Source organism: Staurois parvus, unplaced genomic scaffold, assembly GCF_062004578.1.
Source record: "Staurois parvus isolate SC_StPar_1 unplaced genomic scaffold, SC_StPar_1.0 ptg000251l, whole genome shotgun sequence".
NCBI lineage: Eukaryota > Metazoa > Chordata > Amphibia > Anura > Ranidae > Staurois > Staurois parvus.
Genome location: NW_028318047.1, coordinates 3,679,114 through 3,704,535, shown reverse-complemented (window position 1 = coordinate 3,704,535; position 25,422 = coordinate 3,679,114). Strand labels below are relative to the sequence as shown.

Genomic DNA, 25,422 nt, shown 5'->3' with positions numbered 1-25,422 from the left:
GGATTCAGTAGGAATCACAAATATTTAAGCTGTCTACGGCCAGCTGAACGTGACACTAAACTCAAATTTACATTAAAAAATTACATCAATTATTATAAAATCTCAAGGATACCGTGGTTCTGTTTTTTTTTTTTTTAATGTTTTCCCATTGTTTTCAGGTTTCTTTAAGGTCCTGTGTATGCTCGCTAACCTCCATTGATGCACTTCACTGCTACTTGTGTAGAGAGAGCTTTGCCATCATTATTTCTGGGCGCAAGCTCCACTCTATGTGTATGACAATTTCCATAGATCTGAATGTGTCTGCATATAGATATGTGGTCCATCTTGGGGGTGACCAGGAAAAGGTGGCTACAATCACATATGCAAAAGGGGCATGGGGAACGAATGTAGCCACCCTAGAACAGAAAGTCTGAGAACAGCAGGAAAAAGCTTGCATTTATGAGATGAAGCAGAGGAAGAAAGGGATAGGGGGTACATTCTACTTATATTTACTACTTATTATTTAAGTATTTGTTTTATTTTGTAAAAAGAAATGTTAGTTTGGTGTCATTATTTTTAGGTGACATGATGGCACTTACTGCAGCAATATTTTTCATGACAAGAATAAAAGTAATTTGGTAATGTGCCTTATTGATTAACATAAATTGTGATTTTCTTTTTGTGATGTGTCAACTTCAATAGGAAAGTTACATATTGCTTTAGGACTGGGAAACAAATTGGTTCTTTAGATATATTATTGGTGCTATTTTTATTTTAATATTATATATTTTTGTAGTATAAATTTTCAGTGCCAACCCAATCTTAATAGACATCCTGGGAAACTGTTTTATTGGTGAAAAAGTGGGGTTCCATTGATTACAAGAAACACATTCTATAATAACAATATTTTAAATATTTTTTTCATTTAAAGCTGAGCTCCAGTCTTATTTTCCTTCTGGCATAGTTGTACAGACTCCTGTCTTGTACTGAAATTGCTTACATTGATGTCACTGTATACTTTAAGTTTGTCACAATGTGCATTAGAAGTTGCAACAAATCAGATAGCGTCTGCCTCATTTTCTGGCTAAAGGACATCAAGTATTATCAAGCCCTTTGTTCCTCAGGCTTACTGTCCCTGGCCCACTCCTTTCATTAATTGCATTTCAGTTATTTCAATCATGGTGATTGAAATCATGGAGAAGCAAAGACCTAGTGATGATGTCGCTGGGTCTAAAATAAAGTATGTAATAAAAACAGAAGGGATTTATTTATTAATTGAATTAGAAAGTTAATAAAGGGGGGATGGGAGAGACCAAGGAAGGAAAAATATAAGCAGATTGAACTACAGCTGTAAATGTCAAATAAAATTAACTGCTTTGTGATTGCATGGACTCCATGCTGTGAGAACATTCATTAATGTTGCAGCAGAAACCTAGGAATGCTCACCTGTGAGTGTTCCTAGTTATCAGACCCAGCTGTCAAACTGACAGATTGTTCATACAGTTGGCCATGGTTCACATATATGAAGCTGTGCGGGCCGCGTGTTGTGCGGGCACGAGAGCCCATTCATTTGAATGGACTCCCGTGCCCCATGACATGCAGAGAAGATGTCCCTGCACTTCTTCTGAAAACGCAGACCGCATGGGAACCTCGGTTCCCAGTACGGTTGCATTTTCCAGTGCAGGTGGCGTGCCATTAAAACTAATGGTACCCTCCCACAGGTCCGCATTCCTCTGTGCAGGTGGTGTGGTTGCACAGATTTTTGTGCGGATCTGCAGCAGCACCACCCGCACAGATGTGAACCTAGCCTAATAGTCAGATTAATTGATTCATACTGATATGGAATAATTTAGTTTTAGGCTGCAATGACTCCTGGCCATGAAAGGTTTAATATTCTTTGCGGCTTTATTTTCTTTGTTTAGGTCAGATGCTGCAATATTGTATAATGATCGTTCCGTACTAGAGAATCATCATGTCAGTGCTGCCTATCGAATAATGCAAGAGGATGACATGAATATTTTGGTAAATGTATCCAAAGACGACTGGAGGTAAAACATAAGTTTTTTGAAAATAATACTTTATCTGAGGACCCTCAGAATTATTATTCATCCATAGCAAATACATATATATATATTTAAAAAAATAAACAATTATATATTGTGACAGTAGGCAGGTAAAATCACCTGGTTGCGTCCAGGATGGCAGATACATTTGTCCAAGATTTAGGCTCTATGCTGCTGAGCAAACCCCCTTACTATATATATATATATATATACAGTGGGGCAAAAAGGTATTTAGTCAGCCACCAATTGTGCAATTTCTCCCACTTAAAAAGTTGAAAGAGGCCTGTAATTGGCATCATAGGTAGACCTCAACTATGAGAGACAAAATGAGAAAAAAAATCCAGACAATCACATTGGCTGATTTGGAAAGAATTTATTTGCAAATTATGGTGGAAAATAAGTATTTGGTCACCTACAACCAAGCAAGATTTCTGTCTCTCACAGACCTGTACCTTCTTCTTTAAGAGGCTCCTCTGTCCTGCACTCATTACCTGTATCAATGGCACCTGTTTGAACTTGTTATCAGTATAAAAGACACCTGTCCACAACCTCAAACAGTCACACTCCAAACTCCACTATGGTGAAGACCAAAGAGCTGTCGAAGGACACCAGAAACAAAATTGTAGACCTGCACCAGGCTGGGAAGACTGAATCTGCAATAGGCAAGCATCTTGGTGTGAACAAATCAACTGTGGGAGCAATAATTAGAAAATGGAAGACATACAAGACCACTGATAATCTCCCTCGATCTGGGAGATCTCACCCCGTGGGGTCAAAATGATCACAAGAACGGTGAGCAAAAATCCCAGGACCACACGGGGGGACCTAGTGAATGAACTGCAGAGAGCTGGGACCAACATAATAAAGGCTACCATCAGTAACACACTACGCCGCCAGGGACTCAGATCCTGCAGTGCTAGACGTGACCCCTGCTTAAGCCAGTACATGTCCGGGCCCGTCTGAAGTTTGCTAGAGAGTATATGGATGATCCACAAGAGGACTGGGAGAATGTCATATGGTCAGATGAAACCAAAATAGAATTGTTTGGTAGAAACACAACTCGTCGTGTTTGGAGGAGAGAGAATGCTGAGTTGCATCCAAAGAACACCATACCTACTGTGAAGCATGGGGGTGGAAACATCATGCTTTGGGGCTGTTTCTCCACAAAGGGACCAGGACGACTGATCCATGTACAGGACAGAATGAATGGGGCCATGTATCGTGAGATTTTGAGTGCAAACCTCCTTCCATCAGCAAGGGCATTGAAGATGAAACGTGGCTGGATCTTCCAACATGACAATGATCCCAAACATACCGCCCGGGCAACAAAGGAGTGGCTTTGTAAGAAGCATTTCAAGGTCCTGGAGTGGCCTAGCCAGTCTCCAGATCTCAACCCCATAGAAAACCTTTGGAGGGAGTTGAAAGTCCGTGTTGCTCAGCGACAGCCCCAAAACATCACTGCTCTAGAGGAGATGTGCATGGAGGAATGTGCCAACATACCAGCAACAGTGTGTGCCAACCTTGTGAAGACTTACAGGAAACGTTTGACCTCTGTCATTGCCAACAAAGGATATAAAACAAAGTATTGAGATGAACTTTTGATATTGACCAAATACTTATTTTCCACCATAATTTGCAAATAAATTCTTTCCAAATCAGCCAATGTGATTGTCTGGATTTTTTTTCTCATTTTGTCTCTCATAGTTGAGGTCTACCTATGATGCCAATTACAGGCCTCTTTCAACTTTTTAAGTGGGAGAACTTGCACAATTGGTGGCTGACTAAATACTTTTTTGCCCCACTGTATATATATATATATGAAGTGACAGCTTGCCTCCCAGTGGCTCTCACAGATCTGATAACCTGAGCGGCTCCCACTGAGTGTAGGATGGGGCACAGGAAAGATACGAGTATCCGGGGTGCAGTGTGGTAATGAGCGGAAGGGGCACATGCTAGGCTGCACTCTCTGTAATCTCCATTTTTTCCCTGGTATCTGGATGCCAACACCGCCTGCTAGATGATCTCATGGCAAGTGAGAGAGGGAGAGCCACCTACGGTGTGTGGAGAGGTACTAGAGTTGGTTGGGTACTTACCCTAATATGGCAACAAAAGTAAGACAAGTGGAAGATAGTGAAGATTTCAAGGAGGGGGGAGAGATGAGGGAAATAGAGGGGAGCTTGTGTACAGAGGTCAGAGCCGAAGAGGGGTGAAAGTGCGATGTGGATGAGGGATGCGAAAGGTAAGTCTGTGTGTATCGCACCCCTGAACTCTGCACTCTGTACATAATGCACTCCTAATATTTAATGCCCATTTAAAACCCTCGCACTTTTAGAGAAACTTGGCTTGCACGCCTGTAATTTACCTAAAGGAACTTGGTCAAAAATGTTAAAACAGAAAAAAAAACTTGAAGGAGCATTAATCCTATTTAGGAAGTTCATTTTTACCAGTAGGCTGTTTTACCAAAGAAATCTTTTATTAATACAGTGGAAACCTTTTGTGGCGCATTTCAATAAGGGCAGCTGAAGCCAGTGCCCATTATCTTTCGAGAAAACCAGCATCTGCAATCCCGCAATGAACTGCTAGTACACATGACACAGCAATCACTTTGTTTACTAGGTTCACTCTTCCTCCCAAGTAGACACGCCTCTCTGACCTCCTCCACCCAATCATGAACTGAAAGCTCGCGATAATAACAAAAAAATGTGTCCAAAGACTCCTGGGATTTGTGACACTGATTTCCCAGGCCTCAATGGAGTACAGTCTACATCTTTTGCCTAGGTGAAAAAAGTAGGAAGTACAGCAAGAATAGCAGTGGGAAATAATTGTTATAGGAGAAACTTTTAAAACAGAAACTGAAGATCTGTTTTAAATCAAGTATTTTATTTAAAGATTAAAGTAAATTGAACTGTAATTTTAATTCAGCCAAATACATTCTAGGTGCATAAAATCAGAAGTTGTTCAAGTCTTACTGTTGGTTTTCAAAATGGGATGCTTGTGTTCTGTGTGGAAGCAGTGATCTCTCTGTAAAGGTCCAGCATGCCCCCTACTGAGTCAGATCCCAAGAATTGAAACGCTCAAGCTTCCTGCTCTTTGGAGAGCCCTGGCTTTGGTACAGCAGGGGGCATGTTGGACATCTGCAGAGAAGCCACGGTCTACCCAAAGGGAGCAAGAAACCTTCTCTGTGGCATTCTGGCAGGAGTCAGACTTCTCTACTCAGGCTGTGGCTGTTATTAAAAGTAAACAACTGTACAACTTTGCATGTGCTTCATTTCGGTATGCCTATGTATGTCAATTTAAACTGAAAAATTATAAAGATATTATTTAGAGCACACATGTAGCCATGTGGTTGGTCATGTTCAGTGTAGTAAAATTGTTTTCCTCTTTATTTTGACTGTGGCTCTTTTTTTTTAATGCCTTGTTTATTCATCTTTTGTCCTTTTCCTTTATCAAGTGCTTGGCAGTAAAGGAAGGGGAACAGGGTATGAGGCACTGAGATATCCAACAGTGAGCACTGTTAAAATAACTTGTTGATATGTCATATATGCTATATTTCAATATATAAGCATATTATATTGTGTTTTGTAATTGTTTACAGAGACTTGAGAACACTGGTCATTGAGATGGTTTTATCTACAGATATGTCTAATCACTTTCAGCAAATAAAAACTATGAGGAGTACACTACAACAGCCAGAAGGGTAGGTAGTCTATTGCCATTATTGATCGTGACTTTGTATTATTTTACTGGAATCATGTCTCTGTACTCTTTAGTTATCAGTTAAGGAGACTCTTCACCTAAACTGATATTTCATTTAACCACTTCTTGAATATGGAGATACGCCACGTGTGAGACTTTTTCACAGCCTAGATGGACCCAAAATCCAAGGATTTCAAGGACCTTTAAGCATTCCAAGGATATAAATTACACATCTATTTTTCTGACTACCAATCAAATTTTTGGAGGCCCTGGAGCACCAGGTCAGTGGAAACACCCACAAAATTACCGAATTTAGGAAAGCAAACAAGGTATTTTCTATACCAGATATGTCAACAAACAGACAAAGGATCAGTACAGGCAGCAGGTAGAAACATGCTCAATAAATAGGCCAGGGTTAGTACAGCAGACAGAGGCAACAGTGCACTGGTGGGGTTGTGATCAGGGTATTTTCTGGGTCTCAAGGTATGCTTTTGAAGACCTCATTTTTTGGAACAAGTTTTTTTGAAAATGCAGAATGAAAATGAAAAAGTGTTTTTTTTTTACACAAGGTTATCAATTAATAAGATATTTCTAATGTTTAGCATAGGCGTATTGAAAGTACCACGTGTGAGACTTTTTCACAGTCTAAGCACATAGAGAGACCCAAAATCCAAAAAACACCTTCAGGCTTTCTAGGGGCATTAATTATTACATCTAAATTCCTGACTATCTTTCACATTTTTGGAGGCCCTGAAGCACCAAGAAGAGTAAACACTCCAACGAGGCATGGAGAGTCATTTTATTGCCACAAGTTTTTGGAAAATGCGGCAAGAATATAAAATGAATTTTTTACAAGCACACACAGCATGGGCATACTTAGAATTACAACCCATGTGTGAGACTTTTTCGATCTTCGGACTGATTATGTACTGGACATTGCATCTTGTGTATCACAAAAATTAACCAATTTATCAAAAACAATGTACTCTAACAGTCGGTTCTGTAAGAGTGGTCAGGGAATATAGCTTAGTGTAGCATCACCTATAGCAGCCCAAGCAAAATAAGCCAAGCTTACTGGTACGTAGCTGCCCCCAGGAATACCATGTTAACTGGCTAGGAAGTACAGGAGGCTAAAGAAAGGAAGAAAAAAAGAGTTCATGTTATTCCAGGACTGCAGTTGTCTGCAGGGAATGGTGGGGACTGGTGTCTTACAGGAACATAGTCAGTCAGAAGTGCAGATAGGTTAGTTCAGTGAACAGGCACCTACATGGTCAGCAAACAGGCAAAGGATCAGTCCAGGCAGCAGGCAGAAACACGGTCAATGAACAGGCCAGGTTTAGTACAGGCAGAAGGCAGAGGCAATCCTGCACTGGTGTGGTGGTAATCAGAGACACTGTTTTTGACTTACACTAGTCTGGTGACACTGGGGACTAGTACATCAGCAACACTGCTACTGACTTACTCTGAACTGGTAACACTGGGACTGGTGTAGTGACAATCAGGGACACCATTGCTAGCTTACACTGTTGTGGTGACACTGCAACTGGTGTGGCTGTGATGAGGAACACTGTTGCTGGCATACACTAATCTAGTGACCCTGAAACTAGTGTGGCAGAGATCAGGAAAACTGTTGCTTACTGCACTGGTCTAATGTGGTGGCAATGAAGAACACTAATTCTAGCTACATTGGTGTCTGACTGGCTGCACTATTAGGGTTCATTACATTTGAGGTTGGTGGGCAGTAAAATGGCCCCTTTAGCTGCAGAGGCAGCAGCCATGCTTGTATACATTCTGTGGCTGAAATGCTTCTCAGCTGCGGCAGGAATTATACCCCCCTGTACACCTACTGATTGTGTCCTATTTGAGTGAATGGGGGTGCTTGTGCAGGGTCTAAGGGGTTACATAGCTGGCAAGGAGGCATGCCTTCTCACTGCTGTCAAATGCTATCTAAAGATTGATCTGAATATGGATGGCTCTTCAGAGAGCATCACATATGTGAACAAGTCCTTATGGCCACACTATGACTGGTGTGATAGTGATGGGGACACTGTGACTGGTGTGGCAGTGATCAGGGACACTAGGACTGGTGTGGTTGTGATCAAAGACACTGTGATTGCTGTGGCAGTGATCAGGGACACTGTGACTGGTGTGGTTGTGATCAGGAACACTGTGACTGGTGTGGTGGTGATCATGGACAATATGACTCTTGTGGTGGTGATCAGGGACACAATGACTGGTGTGGGGGTGATCAGGAACACTGTGACTGGTGTGGTGGTGATCATGGACAATATGACTGGTGTGGTGGTGATCAGGGACACAATGACTGGTGTGGGGGTGATCAGGAACACTATGACTGGTGTGGTGGTGATCATGGACAATATGACTGGTGTGGTGGTGATCAGGGACACAATGACTGGTGTGGTGGTGATCAGGGACACAATGACTGGTGTGGTGGTGATCATGGACAATATGACTGGTGTGGTGGTGATCAGGGACACAATGACTGGTGTGGTGGTGATCATGGACAATATGACTGGTGTGGTGGTGATCATGGACAATATGACTGGTGTGGTGGTGATCAGGGACACAATGACTGGTGTGGTGGTGATCAGGGACACAATGACTGGTGTGGTGGTGATCAGGAACACTGTGACTGGTGTGGTGGTGATCAGGGATACTGTGACTGGTGCGGCCATGATTTGTGACTGGCTGATGGAGATTAGGGTCACTGACTGATGTTGCAGTGATTAGGGACACTGAGTGGTGCAGTCATGATTAGGGATACTGACTGGCAGCACTGGTGTGGTAACATTGCACTGCTGTGGTGGTGATCAGAGACAATGGCTAGTGGCACTGACATACATTGATATCTGAGCAACCAGCCATTGTACACAATCATCTCCACAGCAGTACATAGTGGCACTGCACTTGTTGTCATGACGGTATGTAAAAAAAAGCAATCACGTGGTACAGGGCCAATTACAGTGATCATAGATTGCACCACTACGTTTGCGCAAGGCCGGGCATGAACACCCAAACTGGGAGGATGCAGTGGTACGTCCACCCAGTTTGAGTGTTCATTCGAATGGTGTTTTTACCACTTGGACATATATGTACAATGGCCAGGCAGGAAGGTGAAGTTTGGTTTGCTGTGTTAGCCAGTATACTTACCCAAGGGGGCTCTAGTGGTAAGGTCACCTTTTCTTAGAGGAACATTCTTATTTTTAAAGTGTATTTAAACCTCAAAACAAAAATGCAATACATTGCATTTTAAAAGTCCTTAGATGTGGTGGCTGCATTAGTTTTCCCTTTTTTCACATGGTGATCCTGCCAGTAACACACTGTATCTCTGGAGGAACAGCTCACCCTGGGCCACTTTTCTGATTTGGATTACAAACACCTACCCCTCTACTAATCTCAATCACATAAGCAGCAGGAGGGGTTGTGTAGTTCCAAGAAAATAGCTTGGAAAGCTGATAACATTGAGGTTTCAGTTCAATGCAAAGGAAGTTACAAGGATACTTGTTTACTGTCAAGATCAACAAACATTTTCTGTACTTGCAGAAAATGTGCTTATCCTGAAAAATGATTTTGGATTTTGATAAAATGTAAATATTGTGTGTTTCTACTTATCTTGAAGTACTCTCACCGCTCTTAGTGAGTTGAAATTATTTTCAGCTAATAAGTTTGGACACATACAGTATGTGCCTCGTCACACCACAATGTTGTATACATGTGTAGTGTAGTGCCGCACGTATGCATCTTAAAGGTTCTTTCACACAGGAGGCTGAATTAAAATTATAGCTTGGCAAGGCTGCATACATACCATGGCTGTGATGTCTTGCTTCTTTTAAACTTGGGCTGCAGAGTTTGATGGGTGGCACCATCTCTTAAACTCACCCGTTCAGATCAATGGGGCCACACTGCAACTGAGAATCAAACACTTTGCTCACAGTTTCAGCACAGTCCCACAATGTAAAATTAGCATTCAGCAATTAAAAAAAGGAAAAGAAACTGGCATCAGGAGGCAGCAGTAGCACCTCCTGAACACCTGTTAGTTGCTGCTCTACTACCCTCTGAATAGCCATCCACCATGAGTCGCTTTTCAGAGAGCAGTAAGCACTGCAGCCTGTCTGAAAGAGGCCTACTGCAATGCACATTAACCCCTTCACGCCGGCCGCACACAAATGTGCGGCCTCCCAGCGTCTGGGCCTAGACGCCGAGCGGCCGCACATTTGCGTTCAGGTAAGAAAAAACCATATGTGCTGAGAGCGCGCGCCCTGTGCGCTCCCAGCACACATGTCCACTACTCACGGAAAGGTCCCTGTCTGCTCTTTCGATCGGGACCTTTTCCAATCATATGACCGCCGTGACGACGCGTCACGGCGGCCACATGATCCCAAAATCCCGCCCCGCCTCCTGGCTTCTGACACTCTTAAAGGGTGCCGGCGGGAAGGGGTTAACCTACATAATGTATATAAGATCAAACCGTGCAAATCCCCAATCAACTGAAGTCACAAAGTATATAAGAGGATATCGTCTCTTAAAAGGCTAATTCAAATGGATACTGTGCTAGGTGAACTCTTAAAACTTTGTGAGCACTATGAAAATCTTCACACCTCTGAAAAGTGATATAAAATCGAAGATAAAACACTGTAATAGTTAAACTAAATAAGTGCTTACATATGCCCTATGAAGACCCTCACCTACATGAAAGCAACACAACATATCTGAAGTACGGAAGTTTTTTTTTACTTTGCACCTTCCAGAGAACTTGGAGTTATGTAAAAGCAAATTAGACTGCAAAATGCTGATCAATGGATGAACATTAAAATGCATGTCAATGCAAAGAAATACAATGTAGGGCGCTTAAAACTGCAATGCAAAGAACATACAAATTAATGCATGAACTGCCCTGCCTCTCCGCCTCATCCAATCAGACAATGCTCTGCATTCATTTAGAAGATGCAAAGCATTTTCCAAATGGCGCCCATAGGGCCCAGAAACAAGTGGAGACCACTAGAGTAGCGGTGTTATTATTGATTTCCAGCTTCCTGGGGGATTGCCCAGGTATGGTATATACATTGCTCCAAGCTGGAAAAAATATAACTATGTAAAAATATATCATGCTTGGAATATGTCTTTGTCTGTATTTGAGGATATTAATATAAAAATATGAATGCTGTATATGCATTGTGTTGGAAATAATAAAGCCAGGAAAATTGTTGAGGTAAGAGTCTATAAAAAATGAAATGAAACTCTCATAGTTGGATATGAAGCATTATCACAGTATTTATAACAGTGCATTGTATTATTTTGCAATTAGCAGATAAAGCAGAATAAGATTACTCTTGGTGAGCCGTCCAGAAATTTCTCCTTTCATTGTCAGAGTTCCATTTCAGAAAATAATTGAACTGTGCTCTTTATCTGACAGAATAGACAAATCGAAAGCAATGTCCTTGATTCTTCACGCTGCAGACATCAGTCATCCATCAAAAATGTGGGATATGCATCAGAGGTGGACAGACCTACTGATGGAGGAATTCTTCCGACAGGTGCTAGTTCAATATTCCATTCTCTACAGAGGAATCCAAATGTAAAATGGGAGTTTTTATTACATTGGCTAATTGTAAAATGATTGCTAAAATTAATCGTGTACTTTGAAAAGAGGACTTACAATTTCTAATCATATTTTACATGAATAAAAAGGGCAGATATCAGCTTAACCTAATTACATTCTCGTTTTAGAAAAAGACAACCTCTTTCTTGCCTTGAATAAAAGGTGATGCCTTGAGCTCCATTAGGTTACAGTATGTACACAGCCTGGGCAAAGAGGGGAGAGCCTACATTTACCAGGAGCAATGTGGTTTGTCATCTTTAGAGACGTAGGCAGTTTATTGTTTTCAGCAGGACTTTTTTCTCAGGGAATAGGTGCAGGAACTCCCCCCTTCCGAGTCACCTCTTGTCTCCGCCCCCTACCCACCTACTAGTACCATCCTTTGGTTCCAACACCTACCAGTGCCACCCTTTTTACCCCAATACAGAACCAATTATAATTTTATGGTGTTAAGTAATTTGTATAGAATGTGCTAAAGATAACATAAAAAGCAGTAAAATAGATCCCCTGCTGCCAGCAACAAAAGCACAACCAAGAACAAAATACCCCCCAGCAACAATAGACCCACACCAGGAACAATGGATCTCCCAACAGCCAGCAGTAACAGACCCCTCCCTCAACAGTAGATCCTTTCAAGCAACAAATTACCCTTCAGTAACAATATACCCAGCCTTCAGCAAGAGACCCCCAGCAACAATAGATCCCCCAACAGCAAGCATCGATAGACCCTCCTGCACACCCCAGCACCTCTTGCTATTACATACATTCAGTGCTGGTGGTGCTGGAACTACGTGCCCACTGAAGAAAAGCCCTGGTTTTCAGTCTTATTATCAACTTATCTAAAAGAAGCCACATGAAGTAATTCCTGCCAGTGTAATTTACATATATAAATGAAAATGATCTATATAAAAAAGAGTATAGAATCTCTTTACAAAATTAACTATCTGAGCTCAACAGTTTAGATTTATTAATCAATAAGCTGGTGCACTAAAAGAGAATGTCTTATGCCTAGTGCGCACAATGAGAAAATCAGATAAAAAAGCTTTCGGAGTAATCGACCAATAATCTGTTTGTTAGTATACAGTTTTCAAAGGCGATCACTAAAGTTCATGTGAAAAAATCTGGAGACAAGCACGAAACATGTTCTCGTAAGATAACGGAACAAAATATGTGTAATTAATATAGTATTTGTATGGAAAAAACTCGGTGACCAAGATTGCGCATGTTCGTAAACTAAATAATACATTACAATACAATACAATACTTTGCAAAACTTCCAAAGTTGTATTCTGTCTAAAGAGAATTTTCCTAACTTTAGCAACCTATTCATTTTCGATATGAGACTAGCATGCAGAAAACAACCAAATGATCATTTGTCCGATATTTTCATTGTGTGTATGAGGCCTAAGTTACTGGTAAAATCTGATGGGCTATTAGGATCTTTGTTAGGTCTCTGGCAGTGGAATCTGCTGGCCTATTTTCACAGAAGAAAAAGAAACCGAACTGCTAAGTACTGTAAAGGCATTCTATTCTTTGGGCACAGTAAGAGACCACACAGTAAAATACATATAATCATTTATTGACATAGAAGAGTCATGTATTCATAATAGGACCTATAGTAACAAACATGCCCCTCAAAAGGGGGATCAAGCGCAAAGGAGATCGTAATTATAAGCACAATGCCCCCCTCATGTATATAAAAATACCACTGAGCACATAATTACAATATGCATACAATCAAAATACGATCAACGCGTTTCACCTGTGCATTTGGCTTCTTCAGGACCGTAGCTTGAATATGAGGGAGAATAGTACTACTGCATATATAAAGATAATACAAAATAAGTGTACAAACAAACACATAAATATACATAAGATAAACAAGATACATATGTGTATTAAATTAAGCTGAGGTTACGTGAAGATGACGGGTAAGTGGCAAGGAAGTCTGGAGGGTGGGCATAGGGGACCAGAGCTTAAATTGGGCCAAAAGAGAACTCAAAGGCCAGTTGTTGTATACAGGAATCCTATAATAGGAAGTATATGAAACTATACCACCGAATGACAAAGGTATCCCAAAATTACATGGATAAAACCAATATGGCTTGAGTTAGCCAATACTCATGGTAATTCTATAGATTGTCCACTTCCAGCAGGGACATAAAGACCCTATATCCACAAAGACATGGAGAGGAACACAGATGGCTAAGATATTGGTGGGCCTACAAAATAGCCATATATTAAAGGGATCAAGTAATTAAAATTGGTGTACTTGCCATAAAGTCATGGCCTATTTTCACACTCTACCCACTCATCATACTGCCTTATTCTTCCTGCTGGTGCAATCTTTACACATCTGTGATGGACATTACAAATGTAAAGTGTAAATCCACTTTTGTTGAGGAAAAGCAATCCCTTCTGGATGATCTACCTATGTACATTTTAAGAATTCTACAAACTTTGTAGATAATTCCTACCTGTTTCTGTTCTGAAGAAATAGCTACTTTTTCACTAAGTCCTTGTCAGACTGGTTCCTAAATGATAGGGTCTGTGTTCATTATAACCACCTTAATAAAACTCTTTGATCTAATGAGGGAAGATGAAGTTCCTGCAGGTGTTTAGTAGAACACGCCGTAGTGAGCAGCTCACCAAAAAACTTATCTGTATCTAAGTGCAGTCAATTACAAAAGCAGGATATTACATTTCTGGGGGGCATTCTGTACACCAACACTGTACACAATGACATCAGGTTGCCCTTTTTGCATCACATTTTTTGACAGTTTTCAAAAATTAAAGTGGTGGCAGATTAAAATGGTAAGGTAATTTGTTCTTTTCCCAAGTTTTTATTTAAAAAATGTTTTGTTTAGTTACAATGATAGTTGTACCTAGTACGGTATAGATGCTACAAAGACTTAGGTTCAAATAGGTAATAGAGAAGGAGAGTGATGAATTATGGATGGGCATTCCATTAATATCTCAAGGAATGTCTCTATTTGATGTGGCACAACTCCAAAGCGTATGTTTGAGTGATCAAGTATGCACTACTGTGTTTGGGTTAAAATGGTAAATATTTCAAATTGAGTGTAGAACAAAGGGTAGAAAAGGAGAAGAGACAGGGTTGGGATAGGAATGGGTGAGAATGAGGGTGCAGTTAGGATGAAAGAGGGGGACAGGATGAAAAGGTGGGGATCGGTGGACAATAGTCCTGAGATGAATTTTGAGGAATAATGTTAAGTTTTAAACATATGAGGTGGGAAATATCTAAGTCAATTCCTGCTCCCACCACAGATACCAAATTCGAAGAAATTTGGCATGGAAGTCTTTAAAGATACTGGGAAGTTTTTATTTAATCAGGAGGCGGTACATGATGTGTCAACTTTTGAAAAGGCGAGGAATTGCTTCTTTGTGGTTGTAGCTAGAGTTTGTTTGGCTTTCAACAGCATGACATTTGTTTATGCTTGCTGATGATTGAAGAGGGTATCAATTTTAATGTAAAGTAGGGCTGTCCAGGAGTGTCTTCTAACAAAGTGGAGTTTTCCTTTAAACTCATCAACACTAACCACTTGCCGCCCGAAGGATTTACCCCCTTTAATGACCAGACCATTTTTTTCTATTTGGCACTGCGCTAGTTCAACTGGTAATTGCGTGGTCATGCAACACTGTACCCAAACAAAATGTATGTCCTTTTTTCATACAAATAGAGCTTTCTTTTGGTAGTATATCAATTTGTTTGTGTGAAAGCTATAGTGTCTACAAACTATGGTATACTGTACATATTGGAATTTACGCAGCCTTTACTTTCTGACTGCCTATCACATTTCTTGAAGTGCTAAAATGCCAGGGCAGTACAACCACCCCCCCAAATTACCCCTTTTTGGAAAGTAGACATCCCAAGGAATTTGCTAAGAAGCATGTTGAGTCCATGGAATATTTTATTTTTTTCCACAGATGTTTAGCAAATGATAAAAAAAAAAACATTTTTTACACAAAGTTGTCTCTCTACTGTAATATTATATTGCTCACGCATGCCATGGGTAAATGTGGATTAACACCCCAAAACACATTCTGCTACTTCTCCCGAGTATGGGGATGCCACATGTGAGAGCCATGTGAGCCTTGCTACATACAGGCCCTGAAAATCCAATGAGCACCTCCAGGCTTTCAAAGGGCATATTTCCTCATGTCACTTCCTTACTACCTATCACAGTTTCGGAGGCCCTAAAATGCCAGAATAGTACAAGCACCCCCCCCCCCCAGATGACCCCTTGTGGGAAAGTAGACAACTAAAGGAATTTGGTAAGAGGCATGGTGAGTAATTTGCAGATATAATTTTTGTCAGGGTTTTTAAAAAGAAAAAATAAATTTCTGTTTTCATTCTCCATTTTCCAAAAACATGTGGCAACAAATGAGATCTGCAAAATGCTCACCATGCCCCTTAGCAAATACCTTGGAGTGTCTACTTTCCAAAAAGGGGTCATTTGGGGGGGGTCTTCTACTATCCTGGCATTTCAGGGCCAATATTAGAAGCTTATGCTACACATAAACCACTTGAAGACAGACCAAGCCTTTTCTGAGATTTTTTTTTTATTAGAAAATTACTTTTAACCCCCAAACATTATATTTTTTTTAAAGCGGAGGCCCTAGAGAATAAAACTGTGGGTATTGACATTTTTTATGTCACACAGTATTTGCGCAGTGATTTTTCAAACACAATTTTTTGGGAAAAAATATACTTTTTAGAATGTTAATGCACAAAAACACAGTATGTTGCCCAATTGTTTGATAAAATATCAAAGATGATGTTACGCCAAGTAAATGGATACCAAACATGACATTTAAAATTGCGCACATCCATGCAACGACAACAAACTAAGTAAATTTTTAATATCCATGGGCAATGCTTTAAAAGCCTTTACAGGTCACCACTTTAGATTTACACAGGAGGTCTAGTGCTAGAATTATTTCCCTTGATCTAATGTTTGCGGTGATATCTCACATGCATGGTGTAATCTCTGTTTACATATTGACACAGGTTCATTTGCCACAGGGAATGTAAATATCTCCTGTGATAGCAATAGGCAGTGACAGGTATTCTGTAATATCCGGTGAAACAGAAATTATTAAATACTCGTAGCTTCCATTCTCTTAGTCCATAGAGATGACTGGAGGAATTCTGGTCTCCAATCAGCTGTATGGTCAGCCAGTGGAACTTCTGGCTGCATTCTTGGATTCTCCTGTGAGACAGGAGATCCCAAAAAAACAAGGAAGGTGGCAGGAGGGGGGGGGGGGGGGGAGTCCCTTTCTGCTGCTTGTAAAAGCAATCCAGTGGCTAATTAACCACTAGGATTGTTTTTACATGAAAGCTGGCCACCAGCTGAAAAAGATGATTTTATTATACAGGATTTATATAGCGCCAACAATTTGCTCAGCGCTTTAGAATATTTAGCTACAGGCATCATCCCGGTATAACCACTCAAACTCCAGCGACGTACCAGTACATTGCTGGTCCTTGTTGGGCATATATGTAACAGCAGAGAACATGGGTATATCATAAATCAGGTCTGTGGACCAATATGATTGCAATTCATTCTTTTTTGTAATGCCCATGTTGAGTGTTAGGCCAAAAAAAGTTTTAAATTCAGAAACCGTGATACATCTTTATGCCAATTGTCTGGCAAGAGCTGAATTTGGGTGGGTGGTGATGTATTGTTGTGCGTATAAATTGCTTTGGCCCATAATCAATTGATACAAATCTTCCATGAAAAACAGTGGAGGGGCTAAACACTAGTGCTGACAGCGAATGGGGCTGATCCTGCTAACACTGCATTTTTGGGAACACTATAGTAAGGAGGCACTAGTATCGTTCTGTTAGTGATCAATATATTGATCCATACAAACACTATACTAGTAATAGGGGTGATCAGCGACCTAAAGCGTGAGTAGCCAGTGAGTGTAAGTCAAAATGTACAAAGGCATAGAGACTTATACTGCCAAATCCTGTCCTCCATGCACAACATAAACCCATCTTACCCTAATTTTTCCTTAATTTCACTGTGGTATCACTTCCCCCATTCCTAGAACAACAGACATGGAGTTACCTGATTCCAAGCATAATTCCATTCCCAGTGAGCCATATCTTTATAGTAACAAACCTACAAGTCTACTCATTTGTTTCTATCTCCACTGCTCTCTATGCTGTGTTAAGGGCTGTGTTTTGGGCAAACAGCTTATTACTGGGTCTACTCACCCTACACTCTGTTGTCCAACAAGTATGATGCAAGCTGCACAAGTTCCTATACCTAATCCAAAATATTTACAGCAGCCATTTTTCATTACAGGGCGACAAAGAGGCTGAATTAGGGCTTCAATTCTCACCACTCTGTGACAGAAAATCCACACTGGTAGCACAGTCACAAATAGGTAATGCGCTTATTCCTTCTTTACACAGATGTGGAGAAACACCTACTGATGGCATAGTTTAAAAATTCTATCTGGAGACTTGATGGTGTGAAAAGTGTGATTACTGAAAATAAATTTAAATCTAAACCCAAAAACAAACATGGAATATTTGATTACCAGTCCTTAGATGTGCTGCTTGCATTCGTTTTCCTGGTGTTCCTGCCTCTAACACACTCCCTTATCATAGGGTAGATACACTCACTCCTCTACTGTATCTATGGGGGAGTGAAGTAGCCACACTTGGACAGCAGCATTGCCAACACATGGAGAGGATGGTGTTAGATGGACTAGTAGATTTAGATGGATATTTACATAAGTGACTAACAAACTGAAATCTAACTTCATCTGACACTTTTTAAATAGTACAGATTCATTGTTGAATGCTTTACTCAAGCTCTAACTGCCACTTTTGCTGGATAGCTTGGTCTATAAAAAAAGGTTGAAAACTAACAGACTTAATGGCAGGATCAACAGGTTAAACTGAAGCAAGTAAGCCTAAAAAAGAAAAACAATGCAGCCTCAACATTGCTACGCTGCAATATCTTACATTTTTGGTTTTGGTGTTTAGGTGTATGCTTTAACTTTGCTGGGGTCAGTTAAAGTAAACCTTTACATTCAGATAAAAGCAGCAGATTTGCTTGATGGCCCCCTGCACTGTCCATCCAATAGGAAACAGAGAAAGAGCGCAATCTCCGGTTCTAAACATTGTGGATGTCATCCAGCCCCGTCCCTACGTGTTTTATCACAGGGTGCTGAATTACCTATATTACTTGGAGGGAACTGTCATATTAAACCATTGTATAGAAGGATACACTGCTGCATGAGAGAGCCATCAGTGGGACCACGGAGCTTATATATGTCCACAGAGTGGGACACAAGCCTTGTTTGATCCTACATAGTATGGAGTCCTGGTGACAGCACAACTGGTGGTGGTCACAAAAATTGAAAGAATATGTCTGGTGAATTATAAGCAAGATACAAGTTGATGAGAGACTATATGTATATGCATTTGTTTGATTTTGTACCTATTTGAATGTGAATATTCATGATGTTATATAAGAAGAATGTTGTTTACTGTATGGAATATTAAGAGCACTGCAACATTTGTATATATTGTAATTTGAGCATATCGATATGAAAATGTGAAATGGTGATAGCAGCTTCATATAGGTTATTTATTTTCATTCAAACATTAAAACATATGTAATACCATACTCTACTTTCAAAATAAAGATAAACATAGAAGACTGTATACGTACAGATGGACAAATCTGTATATGGACAATGACAAGCTCAAAGCACTCAAACTTTAAAGTGTATATAAAATAACCCAGTACTCTACCCTCAAAGTAGAAATAAACATAAAGAAGTGTATGGATGGGCTGGAAATAACTTTACAGAATCTCACACTACACACAGAAACCAGTAGAACAAGAAAGAGAAGAAGAGGGTGTGTGTGTGTGTGTGGGGGGGGGCAAAAAGGAAAAGAGAGCTGTAACGTCAGGGATTTTTATCCTAACAGAAGTTCAATTTACAGATAAAGAATTACAAGTTTTAAATGAGGGATTAAAATTTGCCCCAGTGAAATTTTTTGCCAAGTTTGAGGTATTCATAGACCTAGACAAGTTCCAGAAATCTAAATATTAAGAATTGTTTTTTTTTGGAGAAAAATCAAAATGAGAATGTAAATACACAAACATCTTATATCCATAGTGGTTTAAATAATAGATCCACCTTTAATCCCAGGTCCATGTCGTCCAATACATAAAGGTATTTAAAAACATGGACCGAGAAGAAGTAAAAAAATCTACCAATGTTTAAAAAAAAGGGAAACAAGAGGATTTGGGAAGGGATTAAAGCCTCAGAGGCAGAAAAAGGAGTGGTGATAAGGTTAGCAGACAAAAGAAGGGGAGGGGGTTGGTCTTCTTGAAAAAAAGAGGATTGTGAGGAAGAAATGGCCAGAATATTAGGTGATAATGAAACCTATAAAAGATTACTGGGCAATCCAACCAAAAAAAAAAAAAAGAAATTTTGGTCAAAAAGAGGGCAACAATCTAAAACCTAAAGCAAACCAAAATTCCCATCATCTACCAGGTACCTAAGATCCATACAAAAAAAAGTAAACCACCAGTGAGACCCATCATTAGTGGGATAGGGTCACTATACTCAAGATTGGGTGAATATATAGATATTTATTTACAGAATTTAGCACATAAAGGTAAAGTGTTCCTCAAAGACAGCAGAGACCTTTTAAATGTACTTAAAAAAAATTCCAGTGAATAAAAACACTCTTTTAGCACCAGTGGACATGGCGTCCCTATATACCAGTACCAAACAGAAGGATGGGCAGAAGGCTACTAAATGGGCCTTAAAAAAATCTAATCAAAAAACCCCCAATGAAAATATATCCTTGAAGGTATGGCAATGGCTTTTGGTATGAAGGTGAATTCTATAACCAAATTAAATGGCAGCAATGGTATGCGCCGACTGTGACAAACATTTTCCTGAATAAATGGGAGGTAGTAGAGGAGGTTTTTTCCAAAATGTGGACCCAATTAACATTTTATATTAGATTTATTGACAACATTTTTATCATTTGGGAGGGGAAAAGGGAGGATCAAGAATTGTTCCTGCAAGGGTTAAATACCAACCAATATGATATTAAATTTACTAGCAATATCAATGGGGAAATGGTGCATTTGTTAGACATTGAAATTTGGAAAGAAGGAAAATAATTTTTTACACAAACTCACTTCAAAGAAACTGACAGAAATGGATATAAATGCACTAGAATCTGCCACGATCCGGAGTGGGTGAGAGCCATCCTGAAGGGGCAGTTCATGAGGATTAAACGCAATGGTCAGAGAGATGAGGATTATATGGCCCAATTCAATGTTAATACAAAGGTTTAGGAAAAAGGGGTATAGAAAGGGGGAATTAGAAAAAAAACTAGAGACCTGGTAAGAAAAATGGATAGAGAGAAATTACTAACTAAACAGGAAAGGGAAAAATGGAAATTTGATATGGCCTTTATAACAGGTTACAAAAGTATTAAAAATTATTGACCAATATTATTGAGAGACCACTCCCTCAAAAACAGCCTCTTCAGAGGATAGAGGCATACCACGGGATGTCTATTGCTCTGTTAAATGCAGTCCAGGAAGGGGAAACTGCAGGCTAATCAATCAAATAATATCTACAAACAAACCCTCAAATAATATCTACAAAAAAGCAACCCAAATCATAGTAAGATCACCTAAAAAAGTAATTATGAGGCATAAAAACTATATAAATTAATGTTAAAGTAAATTAAATTAAAGTTTGAAAGTTTGAGTGCTTTTGAGTGTATCATTGTCCATATACACGTGTCCATCTGTATATATATATATATATATATATATATATACAGTGGGGCAAAAAAGTATTTAGTCAGCCACCAATTGTGCAAGTTCTCCCACTTAAAAAGATGAGAGAGGCCTGTAATTGGCATCATAGGTAGACCTCAACTATGAGAGACAAAATGAGAAAAAAAATCCAGACAATCACAATGGCTGATTTGGAAAGAATGTATTTGCAAATTATGGTGGAAAATAAGTATTTGGTCAATATCAAAAGTTAATCTCAATACTTTGTTATATATCCTTTGTTGGCAATGACAGAGGTCAAACATTTCCTGTAAGTCTTCACAAGGTTGGCACACACTGTTGCTGGTATGTTGGCCCGTTCCTCCATGCAGATCTCCTCTAGAGCAGTGATGTTTTGGGGCTGTCACTGGGCAACACGGACTTTCAACTACCTCCAAAGGTTTTCTATGGGGTTGAGATCTGGAGACTTGCTAGGCCACTCCTTCGTTGCCCGGGTGGTATGTTTGGGATCATTGTCATGTTGGAAGACCCAGCCACGTTTCATCTTCAATGCCCTTGCTGATGGAAGGAGGTTTGCACTCAAAATATCACGATACATGGCCCCATTCATTCTGTCCTGTACATGGATCAGTCGTCCTGGTCCCTTTGCGGAGAAACAGTCCCAAAGCATGATGTTGCCACCCCCATGCTTCACAGTAGGTATGGTGTTCTTTGGATGCAACTCAGCATTCTCTCTCCTCCAAACACGACGAGTTGTGTTTCTACCAAACAGTTCTATTTTGATTTCATCTGACCATATGACATTCTCCCAGTCCTCTTCTAGATCATCCAAATGCTCTCTAGCAAACTTCAGACGGGCCCGGACATGTATTGGCTTAAGCAGGGGGACACGTCTGGCACTGCAGGATCTGAGTCCCTGGCGGCGTAGTGTGTTACTGATGGTAGCCTTTGTTACGTTGGTCCCAGCTCTCTGCAGGTCATTCACTAGGTCCCTCCGTGTGGTCCTGGGATTTTTGCTCACCGTTCTTGTGATCATTTTGACCCCACGGGGTGAGATCTTGCGTGGAGCCCCAGATCGAGGGAGATTATCAGTGGTCTTGTATGTCTTCCATTTTCTACTTATTGCTCCCACAGTTGATTTGTTCACACCGCTTGCCTATTGCAGATTCAGTCTTCCCAGCCTGGTGCAGGTCTACAATTTTGTTTCTGGTGTCCTTCGACAGCTCTTTGGTCTTCACTATAGTGAAGTTTGGAGTGTGACTGTTTGAGGTTGTGGACAGGTGTCTTTTATACTGATAACAAGTTCAAACAGGTGCCATTGATACAGGTAATGAGTGCAGGACAGAGGAGCCTCTTAAAGAAGAAGGTACAGGTCTGTGAGAGCCAGAAATCTTGCTTGTTTGTAGGTGACCAAATACTTATTTTCCACCATAATTTGCAAATAAATTCTTTCCAAACCAGTCAATGTGATTGTCTGGATTTTTTTTCTCATTTTGTCTCTCATAGTTGAGGTCTACCTATGATGCCAATTACAGGCCTCTCTCATCTTTTTAAGTGGGAGAACTTGCACAATTGGTGGCTGACTAAATACTTTTTTGCCCCACTGTATATGTATATATATATATATATATATATATATATATATACATTTACACTCTTCTATGTTTATCTTTATTTTGAAAGTAGAGTCTGGTGTTATATTACACATGCCTTAACATTTGGATGCTTTTCAAGCATACGGCATAATTTTATTTGTGTTTATATTTTGTTTTCTCTTTTTATTTTTTTAGGTTATTGCCTGCATTGAGTTTACACCATTAGTATTTCCTTATAAAATAAAATGGTTTGATACAGTTACATTACATTGAATTGTATACACAACTGACCTTTGGAAATTATAAGAGACAGTGCATCTACATTTCTGGAAGTAGTTGTTATATATATATATATATATATATATATATATATATATATATATATATATATATATTACATGTACAGTAGTATCTAGATTGCGTAGTGGATGAAGCTTTCTTTACTTATATTTTCTTTATTTGTTAGCGTAAGGAAATTATTTGGTTTGTTTTTTATTTGTTTATTTTTTTATGGTTTATTTTTTGGATTGCCTCATAGCTGCTTGAATACATTAGTTGTGTAAAATTAATTTAAATTTAAAATGCAATATAGCCAATTTTCATTTCTAGTATTTATGTTACTGTGGTATAATAAACTTTGTATTAATAGTTATTATGTTGAAACTCATTTAGATTTATCTTTTAGGGTTCATAGACTTCATAGTGGAGCCAACATTCACACTTCTAACTGACTCAACAGAGAGAATCGTTATTCCTCTTATAGAGGAAGCTGCAAAATCTGATCATTCTGTCTTTGATAAACCCAGGTACGCCAGCTTGTATACTTGCTCCCTGTATTAGGATGTATTTTTATTTTTTTCTGATATAGATACGTTTTTTCATGATTTTTCAGAGCATTTTATTCTTATACAGTGCTGACACCTAGTGGCAATTTGGTATATTTACAGAATGATTTTTCTAATTGATCAGAGTTGTACCATATCCTCATAGTATTAAGAACAGCAAGTTATTTGTACCTTTAAAAGGTTCTGTTGTTAATATAAATACACTAGAACTGACTCATACAGGTGTATGAGTTATGCTAATTTCACCCAGTATTTAATTTATGTTAATTCTCCCACTGAGAGAAAAGAAGAGTAAATGTAGAATAGATATGAAATGATTATATTATTCTTAGTGAAATATATATATATATATATATATATATATATATATATATATATATATTAATGATTGAGATGTTCTATTTATTTGAATCTGCATTATGTAAGTTTATTTCCATCTCAAATGATGCCATTTTCTTATCTATTCTAGTATACCATCACAAATATCCATATTATCTATATTTAGAAGCTAAGGATCATGCATAGCTGCACCAGATTTTGCACTCTCCAGTTTTAGTAAATCAACCCCACTAAGTGCAAAAACCCAAGCATTCAGCTATGCTTAAAATAACCAAAGTCAATCAAATACAAGAGTAGGTTCAACCTAATAATTAAAAGAATAAATAAACAAATTACTTTCAGCCTGAAAATGCCACATCAGCCTAAAATGGGTTATACAGATTAATACTATAAATGTCAGATACCATTACAGTATTCAAAAAAGATGAAGATTTTATATATATATATAATTTTTTTTTTATTTCTTTTGTCCATTTGTCAGCCTATAATAAAAGCATAAACAGGGAATGGGTTAAATCTGTGTAAAAAATAAAAACCGTATGTGTCCCTAAAAACTATAAACATTTTTTTAATGTTGCAATTAGAGATGAGCGAATCGAACATGACGAAGTGGAATTCGTTCCGAAGATTTGGAAAAATTCTATTCGTGACAAATCCGAAGATTAGCAAACTTCGGATGCACGAATCGAATTTTCCCAAAAATGGCGGCGACATGTGTGGCGACGGAGAAAATGGACAGAGAAGATGGGGCGGGGATCTCTGGGAAGGCGCGCAGACAAGGCGCGCTGACCCATAATGCATTCATGACATGTGATCGCATTAGCCAATCAGCAGCCAGCCAGCACTGTGTAATGGTGGAGCTATAAATCGCGGCCATCTTAGAATTCTCCATTAGCCTCCGGTCATTCAAGAGAGACAGACCTGTGTGTATTAAGGGACAGAGTTAGGGCCACAGAGACTTTAGGGCCACAGAATCGTTACTCAGGGACACAGAATCGTTACTCAGGGACACAGAATCGTTAATCGTTACTCAGGGACACAGAATCGTTACTTAGGGCCACAGCTATCAAAGAATTGAAAATTTAAAGTGACATACACCCTTTTTTTTGGTGGCTGTCGTGCACAGTTGGTGCTGCAGTTTGCCGATTGTGCAAAATAAACTGACTTTCTGCTTCACAACCACTATTGTACGTTCAAAGAGTTAAATCCATTTACACGCCGGCTGGCGGTAATATTTTTTGGGTGATTAGTGCATTCCAGTGACACAAACGTACAGTTTCCAGCCAGCGGCAAGCTGCAATTGACCGATTGTGTACAATAAACTGACTTTGTGCTTCACAACCACTATTGTACGTTCAAAGAGTTAAATCCATTTACACACCGGCTGGCGGTAATATTTTTTGGGTGATTAGTGCATTCCAGTGACAGAAACGTACAGTTTCCAGCCAACGGCAAGCTGCAATT

General features: G+C 39.4%; 1 protein-coding gene across 2 annotated transcripts in view; it reads left to right on the top strand.

The window, feature by feature from the left end:
* PDE1A (phosphodiesterase 1A) overlaps positions 1–25,422 on the top strand; it is a 351,420-nt gene that overhangs the window by 289,740 nt on the left and 36,258 nt on the right. For both annotated transcript variants that reach the window (XM_089680839.1, XM_089680840.1), the window contains exons 8-12: positions 1,902–2,027; positions 5,638–5,739; positions 11,173–11,293; positions 17,694–17,775; positions 23,460–23,580. In XM_089680839.1, coding sequence (XP_089536965.1) covers positions 1,902–2,027; positions 5,638–5,739; positions 11,173–11,293; positions 17,694–17,775; positions 23,460–23,580 — 552 coding nt within the window. The remainder of the gene's footprint in view (positions 1–1,901; positions 2,028–5,637; positions 5,740–11,172; positions 11,294–17,693; positions 17,776–23,459; positions 23,581–25,422) is intronic.